Here is a 10,998-nt window from a genome sequence, read left to right on the forward strand (position 1 = left end):
TACTTTATCACACAGTGACAGGAAATGTAGTCAATAACTTCAAATCTATCGCCTTCTATCACGCAACGTGCACACTGTTAAATCAGTGCTCAAAGCTATTCAACTGTGACCACCGAGTGCACTGAAGAACCTTTTTCATTCAACGCCTTCCTGACATAATTCTAACCAAAAACTAAGGATTAAAAGCTACACACAAGGATGATTTAGCGTAGGCATTTGCTTTACAAGTCACTGGGCTCTAGCTTTAGACCAGTATCCATCATTTACACCAACTACTTTTATCCCTCCTACATAGAATAAAACCATCTGCTTAAATTTAGTTCAGGTAATGATTAATTTTTGGGAAGAAAATTGTTCTTAGAAAAAAGCTTTAACATTTTGTCGCACTGAAAACCTGTTACTGACTTTCACCACTTATTTGAAAACTCCAGACACATGTTCCATTACACATTTTGTACTTTTCAAGTCCATACTCACTTCCTCTCCCCACAGTGTGACAGTCACCACCTTCCCAGACATATCCATCAGACTGAGTGTTCTCTTAGACACTTCACGGTTGGACTTGGTTGTCAGGCGGGTTATGTCGTCCACACTCTTGCACACTCCAATTACATCTGTAAGAGGATATACACAGCAGAGAGCATTTGTTTTTCTATTCTGCATCTGTGTGATTCACAGCCTACAGCAGAGTTACAAATATCTAGCACATAACACATGACATAAAAACAACAGCACACAAACAAACAAATATTGTGCGATTTGTTTTTCCATACACAATTACATCCACACACAGAGGTCATTCCATGTCCCACAGCTTACGGCACAAATTGGCACTTGGCGATTCATTCATGACGTCAGAGGCCAGCATGCCAGGAACTTACATACATAATATTGGAGAGAAATCAGTAAAGGGCTTTGACTAATGCAATCAAGCACAGTAAACCTGAAGGAATTATTTGTAGTGGTATAGCACTGGCATCTCCATCAGCAGTCATTTTTAAACTCCAACTCTGAGCCACTGAGGGTTTTAAACACATTTAACCACTACAAAACTTCTTGATGCTACCTAGCAGGCAGAAGAGAAGTTACTCAAAAAGCAATTTCCATTGAAAGAATTACAAGCCAGCTTCTTATTACCGCCTCACTTTACCTATGACAGCAGGTTCTCATTTTCTTACCATAGGGCCCAAAGTCAATCTGCACTACAGGCCATTACTGTCATCAGGTTTATTAATACCACTTTTATCTGTCTGCTCGTATAGTGTAATTACCTCAACCTCCCAGCATATCCAGTTCGACTTTCCAATACAGACTTTATTCTCACCTTATGATCACTTATTATTGGGCGCTCGGGAACGCCTCTGTTGGAGCTGGGCTCGGAACATCGGCTGGTTGATTTGTGCTTTTTGTAATACACAGTAGTTAAGAGAAATGTAATGCATTTAGGCCTCACGTAGTCACCTGCAGTTTGGTGAACAGTTTGCTCACCGATTGAAAATTACATTATCGCTCCCCTGTGCACTGCGTTATGCAACTCTGCTCTATTGTTTCGGTTACATAAGACAACATCAGAATTAATGTCTCATGAAATAGATTGGGGAAACATGGCTACCATTTAAAAATATCATCCTGCTAAAGTACTGCGGTATAAGAGGGCATAAAATGACAATCGCAACGATTTAGATGTGCCTATTCTGAATAATCAAGCTCATACCAAATGGTTTCCCAATATCAAAAATCAAATGATTTAAAAATAATGTAAAAAATGATTGCATGTGCACCATCAATACCTTAGTTGTCTTCTTAGAAACATGCTCTCTTTCATGACAGGTGTAGCAAGCTGCATGCAATATTTTGTACTTTAAGATGAAAAATATCAGCATAGTGTATGAATTTAGGTAAATTGTGAGTTGTTTGTGATATTATATTTGCCATATGTTACAAGGCGGCTTTACAACCCAGCACAAATATATCAGTCACAACCGTCTTTGTGTTCCATTAGGATTTCTTTTTAGAACAAATTTTAGCCAGTTGAGACTTTCCGAAATCCTTTAATGAAAAAAATCCTGATGTACCTTTATGATTTTTTGCTGCATCGATTATTGTGCTTCTCTTAATTACTGGCTGCTTGATTGCACTGCCAATTCCTAGGTGAGGTTGTGTCTCTCTCTGTCACAAACCATTTGTCTGATGAAAGTCTTGCACCAATACAAATTAACTCATTGCATGTTAGATTACGTCTGCAACTTCTGAGCCACTCATGCTTCTCCTACACACCTTCTCCTACACACCATGTAATAAATGTCCAGTCGTTTTTCCTCTGTACTTTTTGGGGGACATATTGGAAGGATTAAAGAGGCTTTAATGAAATAAATGGATATCGTGTGACGAGCAGAATTGGTGAACAGATCGGCCTTTGCCACATAATTATGAGGACTATAGGCTAAATGTTTATGTTTATTCAGCCCGTCTTCTTAACAGTATTGCACTTTGAGAGTTTCAACCTGACAGCTTCACTCACTGGACTTTGCACATACCCACAAACACACTGCACAACTACAAATCAAAACTTAAACTGTCACAAGTCTAATGTTCACAGGCTCACCAGACTTGAGTTTTTTGCTGATAAAATTTCAGGAATATGCAAAGGCACTTATGATTTATTTTTCACACAAAGTGCCATTTATTTGCAGTTAAAGGCTGCAGGCTGTTTATCAGTTCACCTCTCAAAATAAACTGTGAGAACAAGAGAAGAAATTGACACGGTTATGTGGGACCTTAAAGACACATGCTGGGTTCAGAAATTCCTGTCTAGATTGTTACTTCTGCTCCTTACCAACAATAGCATCTTTGTCTCTGTTCTCCAAGTCACTGATAGAGACAAAGTCACATTGCACCATGGGAACATCACAGCTGTCTTCACAGGGGATAATGGTGGACTCGCCATTGAGTGTCATCTCATAGTCATTCTTTACTGATGTGTACTGCTTGTTGGCGATCTTAAGGGAGCCCTTGGAGATGTAGTAGACCTGGCCCACACAGATAGATGAACCACATGTTAATCAGAGATCTGGGTAGCATTTCACCTGACTGAATGGAGTAAACAAGATAGGACTTCAGGCAGTCAGCGGGATTGGGGGGGGGGGGGGGGGGGGGGGTTGATCAACAAAGGCTGGCAGATGATCATAAGCAGCTTATTGTATGGGTACAGTGCAGCCAGATGACTCATTCATAGTCTCTGTGGTTTTAACTCACAAAGTACTGGCAGCTGTTGATAGCACAATCTACAGCCAAATCAGTCTTTGACGGCGCTGTGAAAGGCGGTTTTGGCATAACAATTAGGACATATTGAATCATTATCTGAAGGAACGTCTCACCTTGCCAGCCTCAATAAGACTGAAGAACTTGTCCACTTCTTGGTTGAAACCAGTCACTCGTATCTCTCCCTGTGGAAAAATATAAATATTTAATTTAAAACAAAAAACATACGTCCAAATGGTTTCTAAATCAGGACATATTTGGTGGGGTTTTTGTCGTTTTAAAATTAACAGTAGGAGTACAAATACACTTACACTCTCATCAACAATCTCCATGGAGAATAGCTTGCCATCCCCCCGAGAGTTGCTCCACGTACGAATGGCGCTCTTGTTGGTCACACGAGCGCGGATCGTCCACCTATTAGAAAAAAGACAAATCTGAGCTTATTATTTCCGCTTTCTTTTCGGGCACCTTATGAGCCCAGATGTCAGCTCCACACATGTGTAGGGATTCATGCACTTGGTATTGTGACCTTTTAAACATCTGCCCCCTAGAAGACCTTTGCATAAATATCACTGAGCAACAACATCACTAAACCCGTTTAATTTACTTGCTTCTTTTGCAACAGGTTTTTCACAGACATTTTGATTACCATTTAGAAAGAAAATAACAGATGTACTTTAATTAGCCTAATATTAAGTTAACTGTGCCAGCAGTATGAGCCCCGCACTGGCATTCCTCTGTAAAATTTGGTCGATGGTTAGTAGTGCCTGTGTTGGTTGTTGGAAAGGCTTGTGCAGTCTAAGATGCATACATTCATATTGGTTGTAGTCTCCTTAATCCATTTTAAGACTGAAATTGACATTCCAAAAAGTTTTCCAAACACACGTGTTCCATTCAACTGTAGAGCCTGACCAATTCTTGGCTATTTAACATTTGTGTGTCACAGAATCGTGAACCTTAAAGTCATAAATACTCAGTCATGGCACCACAGCTGAAGTGATCAGTGAGAAGGACCCAGGACATGTCCAGTCACCATCGACACCCACGGCAAGTCCCCCTTCGTACCGAGCCCCACCAAGCCACCCCTCACATCCCATCCTTATTCCAAAGTTATGGATCTGGACATCCGAATTCCATTATCAGTATAGTGGTACAGTGGTTAGCCCTGTTGCCTCAAGGCAATGAGGGTCCTGGGTATAAATTCAGGGAATCTGCATGTTCTTCTGTTCAAGTGGATTCTTTCTGGTCACACAGTCCAAAGACAGTGTGATAAACACAGGTTTGGTTATTTTAAATTGGCCACCAATTGCTATGATAATTATTTTAAAATAAAGGATTGAAATGTAATTGAAGTTTATGTCTTCTACTTTATTTAAGGGGTTTAGCAAAAATACTGCAATAATGTTTAGGAATTATCAGGCTCAAAATTACTGGATTAATGACTCAAAAGCAGTTTTAGTGCCAGCTGTTCCCTGGTTTTCTGCTATTTCATGACAAACAGCATCTCCCAAGTATTAATTTTCCATTTCCTAACTGCACTGACAAACAGCTGGCTTAATGATGGCCTCCTTTCCTCATATGAATACTTGTTTGGTTGACATTCAGTTTTTTGCCATATATACACACACAATACCTTTTTGCAGACCCACAAATATATATAGCGTTTAAAGACTAACGTGACTGGCAAACATACTTACTTGGACTGGTAGGGGTTGAGGCTTGCAATGGGCACAACTTTGGAGCTTCCCCCTGGAGTATTTGGCATAACAGATGGAGCTTTCTTCCCAAAGTCTCTGTTTAAACCTCTGTTCACTGCTGAGGGAATGAGGAGAAAAATAAATGATCAATGAAGAGCAGTGATGGAGAGTCAAGAGAGAGGCGTATACATTATTCAGAGACAAATTACAAAAAGAAAAAAAAAAAATCCAGTTTCTTTGGATTGCAATTGCTTGATCACTGTAATTATCTCGTATCATGAGAAAGAAGTCCGTCCCCCCAAAACCCCCCAAAAAACAACCCATTGACTTAAAAGTACGTTTACCATCACTGACTCTTGAGACTAGCAAGCAGGAACAACTCAAACAGGAAACAAAAATCCTGTCAAGCCAAGTTGTTGGAGATGTGTGATCCAGCATTTTGGTGAGAAGGATGATTCACATTTCACAGAATCAGGGCAGAGTGTGAAATGCTATAACAAACTGGAGCTGCTCTTCCCCCGGAGAGCGGTGCTGCCTGACTTTGAGATTTTCCGTTTGAACAAGCGCTGCACATTTGATTTGTGTGCGTCTCACGCGGAGGATTAGAGTTCAAAGTGTCCACTTAAGTCCTCCCACTTTGCCAACCACTGCACTTCTGGTAATTAAGCCCCCAGATCAAGCAGCACACACAGAGAAATGAACAATGACTGTGCTGATGAGGAGGGTGGTTGCCACAACCTCAATTCCCACACGGCAGATTAGAGGGATGAATACCTGCTATGACACACTGGAAGACAGCAAAACCCTTATGATAGCTGGATTGCACACCTCACCTGGTCCAAGTCGTCCGCTATGCTGTGATATACTGCTCATCTCTGACGTGATCAAGTGACAGTGTTTCAAAAGCAAACTCAATACTTCATTCATCTCTTTCACACTCTCCTGTGAGTCTCTGTTGCTGCGTGTTTGTTCAGAAGCATTTTCAGTCAAAGGAAGATAAACATGGTGATTGACACACGCAGGCACAATCAGCTCTCCATCTAGACAAGCTCAAGTAGCTGCTGAATTTCATGACGCTACACAGTAACATGAAACAAGACAGTCTGGAAGATGTATGTCAATAATAAGACATTTGAGGCAACCAAAAAGAAAAAATATTTCACAATGGGACTGTCAAAATTACTTAAGTCCTATCAATCTGTGGGTCACCCAGAATACCACAAAGCAACAGAAAAATGCTACCACCTGGTGGTCCTTTATGTACTACATGCTCACAGTGTGTTTTTCTGTTCCCATATACAACCTCCAGAGCTGAAAATTGAAGTAAACATGGCAAAAGTTGAAGTTCCTCCAGGTGCCACTTGAGGCTGGTCACAAAACTGAGTCAAGCTCAATAAACCCCTGTGTTAAAATGCCCAATTATCAGCATTAAAAAAGGAGAAAAAAAAAATCGTCTGCAGCGCTCTACCTCCTGAGCTACAAAAAAAAGATTTATCACCAAGGAAAGTTTCCCCATTTACAACAACTCTGAATGTTTTTTTTATATAACTCAACCACCTGGATAGTTGTATTAGGGGCAACACCACACTGATTGGCAGGTGTACCAACACAGGCTGCTGCAGTTGAATGGCATCTACTAGGTCTCATCCATTAATCTGAATCATTAAATTGAACCTTTTCCCGTTATGTGCACTGTCTGAGCCATTTGGAGCGTTTTTAATGGATTACTGGACTAATATTATAGCTTTGTGCTTCAGTTTAGGTGAGTGAAATTCTAGCGTTTTTTTAGTCCCTTCCTTGGCACTAATGAGCCAGTGTGTGTCTGTGAGTTGCACTCAGTTTATGAATGCAGTGTGCTCACTAAACTAGTATTAGCTGATACATTATAAACTTCCCCCTTTCATCCACATAAAGGTAACTTCTGACTACAAAAACTTTTTTAAAGCATGACGCTGGCCAAAATGTCAATGTTAAACCTTCAAAATGTGGAGCCCAAAGCCAATGGGTGATGTCACAATGACCCCCCGCACCCCACCTACCCTACCACCCACCCACACACAACAATCTTAAGATTTCAATTAATTTGAATTCATTTTCAAGATTAAAATAAACCTTTCACTCACCTTCATTTCTGTTCTGTGGCTGCAGCGGGGGTCGGATTTCAGGGACAGGAGCTGACTGTGGCCCTTTACTTTGCCCTGTAAGAGAGACCTGACATTAGTATTACCCCGCAGTAACAGTATGACCCATTATGTGTGACTAATGCATCTCTAAATTAGTCCCACTTCATAAGCGTATTCACTGAGCACTGCTGTAATATCAATGAAGTATATTTCGAAGACTTACCCTCAGTGTAAGGAGTAGGGTCTCCTATTCTACCGGCAACATCTTTTGCAGGCTTAATGACATCAATTTCCAAAATGATCACTACTCGTCTGTAATGAGACATGTCCATTAACAACAGAAAACAGCCCTCTGCTCCGTGTTTATTCATATTTAAGTGTTTTTAAGGCCTGCTTGCTTCCATTAAGTCGAGAACATTAAAAAAAATGTGCAGAAAATGTGTATACCGTCCATCCTTCAGTATATTGGTCACATGTCTCTTCAGATTACAGATGCAGTTTGGAGCCAGTATGTTTTCCTCAGCCATATGGTTCAGCTGGGTGGAGAGCATGAATGCTGCAGACGGTTTAAAAGAGGAAAGTCAGACAGGAGTGACCCAGGTTCCCCCTATTTAAGAGCCTCTTGAGAGCAATAGCTTAATCTTTAACCCCACGCAACTAGTCAATTTAGTAGACCATCTAAAAAAAAAGCCAGTTAAAATGTAATTTCATGTAAGAGATTTGTCAGAGAAAACTCGTGACTCTCACATTTTTAGAACAGATGGTTAAAATGGGTACATGAACATGTTTAAAACTTCAATGCAAAATATATCAGTGAATAAACTTAATAAAAACCTTACATGACAGAGTGTGCCTTCCATCACTCATCATCACCCGAAAGCGAGAAGGACCATTTCCTCCATCAAGCTTGCGAATATTCTGAAAAACATTATATGAATAAAACTGTTCAAAAACTTTTTTTAAAAATTATTTTTTTAACAATATTGTGTCCCTTTATGTAAACTTGCACATTCTGTGATTGCATTATTTAAAGTATAGAGCATATTTGGTTATTGCCTATGGGCCTGTATTCCTTATTCCCAGCTGCTTTTACAGTGAGATGGACTCAGTAAGGATGATTTTCCTGTAGTCTTTCCTCTTAAGTAAAGTCACTGCTCAGAGAGGGGTTTTAACTAAGAAACTGTAGCCTTTTGAAGTCTTACAGTGATTTGTCAGACCTGCCCCTTAAGAGGGTTCAGTCCATAAAAAAAATGTAACCAAATCTTTTACCATTTTTAAACATGTTTGAGCCCTCATGACATAACCACAGGAAAGCATGTGTTCAGGGGGAACTGTCAAGGGCCATCAAAACAAGTTATAAGATATGAACAAAGATCTCGGTTTGATATTTAGATGTTTATAAATTCAGTAGAAAGGACTGCCACAAGTTGAACGTGGAATGTAGCAACAAATTCCCAACAGAGCATCCAACTGTGTGACTTGATTATTTAGTTTTTCAGTAAATAATCGGAAAACCGACAGAAAATCCACAGTACCATTGTTTGTTTGTGCTCCTGTCACAGTCAATAACAGTCGATCTCGACCCCACACACTACACATACTTTCAGGGACAGTAACCATCTTGAAGATAAAACCGTGTATGCCTCCATTAAAAAAAGTTAGGTGGGGACTACTGATTGATTTTCCATGGAATGACCGAGAACTAATCCAGCTTTGTTTTGCAGAATTCATCCCATCTCATTTAAATAGATGTGGTTGTTGACGGAATGAGGTAATAATAAATATACATTTTCAAAAAAAAAATAATTAAATAAATAAAAAAGCTGCTACTCACCACCAACTGAAGCACTGCGTCGCTGACACTGGTGCCATTTGAAAGAGCCTATGAATACAAACACGTTCAGATAATAAATTCTACATTTAATACAACTATTGTCGAAAACAAAACCACACTTTTCCTCCTTGACTTTAACACATTTTGCTATAATCACAGTTTTTAGAAGACACAAACGTAAATAACAGCTAATATCAAATTAAGCTAGCGTCGAACAACATTCGCAGTTCTGATTACAGTGGATGCAAAAATATGCAAACAAATGTACCACAGCGAACAACTCCACTTAAACAAATACACCATTAAGTAGACGGCGCCTATTTACATTGCGCTTCTACAGTTTTCAGTATTAAACGGCGTAATATTTATGCTGTAAAAATAAACCATACCTCTATTGTTCCCTCCGAGAGTTTCGTCATGGTTGACAAAGGGTGATTTTAGCTACCACAACAAAAGAAAAATATCTGAAAGTTTTAACAAGACAGACACCTCAGTACTACTAGCACTGACACTAAGCAACAAAATTATGACCGTGGCGCCAATAGCTTGTAACAACGCGCCAATGCGCGTATGTGCTGCCACGACTTCCGTTTCCGTTTGCAGATCTGCTTTCAGTTTAGCCTTTCTAAACATCGTGCATCTGCGTGTCTTGGTTATACTGAAAACTGATCAGAGATCAGCTTCGCTAAAGTCACCGCCAACAATGACGTGACGTCAGGCGGTTTTCATGGTGCCTTCGTATTTGTAGGAAACTGGGATACTTCAGACTTTACCGTAACATTTTTTGTAAGATACGAAGAAATCCCGTAAGGAACATAGATTTGACAACATTATGTTGATATTTTTATTTGCCAAAGAACCCCAACTGTAATATTAACTTAACATCTGCTTCTTTTCTTTGCATTTAGAAAGAACTTCCATTATGTCCGTGAAGTCTTTTTCGTAACAATAACAAAAAGAAAAATGGTGAGGTAGAAGATACCACTTCACTACCTGAAAAGAAGAGGCAAAGACAATTATCCACAGCAAGAAATCGCTGAGACTATAAATGTAAAAATGCTTCCTACCGCTGTTTGCGTCATTACATTTTCCCAGTTTTAGAGTTTTAGAAATGCAACAACTTACAACAACCTTTTTCTTTTAAAGACATGTCATTTTTAAAACAGAATGGAGGTTTCTGCCACAACTTCATCTACTTCCAAGCTGCATGGTGAAAAACAAGGATCTGAAAAAGTCAGCGTTTCGGTCTGTAACCAGGGTCATCCACAGGCCGAAACGCATTGGTCAAGTAATAAAGTTGTAGTCTTAGTGTTGCTGAAGCTTCGACCTGTTTTCACGCAATGAAACTCATAAGCATGACGTGTGATTCAAATCAGTTCAGTTTATTAAGTCATTACATCAAACCATCCAATACACATACTGATTCAGTCATAATCTGACACTGTAACCGGTTTCCTCATGTTAAGATCAAAATGTATGTGCTATCAAATTGAAATAGGCTCAATATAAGCAACAATGACTATACTTTTTTTTGTTTAATTATCATTTTTGACAAGGTCTCATCTAATAGCAACTATATTATTTTAAAGGAATACTCAAGTTTTGGACTCCCCATTGTGTTCACAGAATCAGTTTTCACAAATATTTTGATTGAGCTAACTGATTGAGCTATCATAAATGTGTTTGTCTGAGTTTCCCTGGAAGAGCTGTAAAGGGTTTTAGTCCTTACTTAGGTGGGCCTCCAAAGTGGGCCCCATCATTCTTGTCAATGGGAAATCCCACTTTATCCTTGCTTCCAAATTCCCCTTTCTGTAGGATAGGAGCTCCAGGATTAGGGTTGTTGATTACACCCATAAAAACCGGTATTTTAGTTACATCATGCATAAGTGCAAAGAAGAAGGGTTGGCTGAGATGGAAAACTGGATTGGATGCCCTTGAAATAACCACAGTAGTAGCTGCAGCTGCCTCTGCACCATCCTCATTTATCTCCATGCTGGACTTATGCATTACACTGGACACCAGCAGAGGGCCATCTGAAATCTCAGCCAAGTTGGGAGAAGAAAATATCTCACCAAGGCCTAAC

General features: G+C 39.7%; 1 protein-coding gene and 1 long non-coding RNA gene across 3 annotated transcripts in view; one reads left to right on the forward strand and one right to left on the reverse strand.

The window, feature by feature from the left end:
- Positions 1–9,471, reverse strand: part of rpa1 (replication protein A1) — a 29,474-nt gene extending 20,003 nt beyond the window's left edge. Inside the window, exons 1-11 of one of the 2 annotated variants that reach the window (XM_005474733.4) lie at positions 9,305–9,471; positions 8,916–8,963; positions 7,921–7,999; positions 7,529–7,637; positions 7,305–7,393; positions 7,082–7,156; positions 4,959–5,073; positions 3,573–3,675; positions 3,378–3,446; positions 2,837–3,029; positions 478–614 (exon numbers count right to left, since the gene is read on the reverse strand). In XM_005474733.4, the coding sequence (XP_005474790.1) occupies positions 478–614; positions 2,837–3,029; positions 3,378–3,446; positions 3,573–3,675; positions 4,959–5,073; positions 7,082–7,156; positions 7,305–7,393; positions 7,529–7,637; positions 7,921–7,999; positions 8,916–8,963; positions 9,305–9,334 (1,047 nt within the window). In that variant the 5' untranslated portion in view covers positions 9,335–9,471. Of the gene's footprint in view, positions 1–477; positions 615–2,836; positions 3,030–3,377; positions 3,447–3,572; positions 3,676–4,958; positions 5,077–7,081; positions 7,157–7,304; positions 7,394–7,528; positions 7,638–7,920; positions 8,000–8,915; positions 8,964–9,304 lie in introns of both variants that reach the window. The other variant, XM_005474732.4, reaches the window with a different exon arrangement.
- A 151-nt stretch (positions 9,472–9,622) lies between these two features.
- Positions 9,623–10,964, forward strand: LOC112842071 (uncharacterized). Its single transcript, XR_003213676.1, has 2 exons — positions 9,623–9,721; positions 9,824–10,964. It is a non-coding gene; the product is annotated as an uncharacterized LOC112842071 (long non-coding RNA).
- The last annotated feature ends 34 nt before the right edge of the window (positions 10,965–10,998 follow it).

This window comes from Oreochromis niloticus, linkage group LG14 (assembly GCF_001858045.2).
Source record: "Oreochromis niloticus isolate F11D_XX linkage group LG14, O_niloticus_UMD_NMBU, whole genome shotgun sequence".
Lineage (NCBI taxonomy): Eukaryota > Metazoa > Chordata > Actinopteri > Cichliformes > Cichlidae > Oreochromis > Oreochromis niloticus.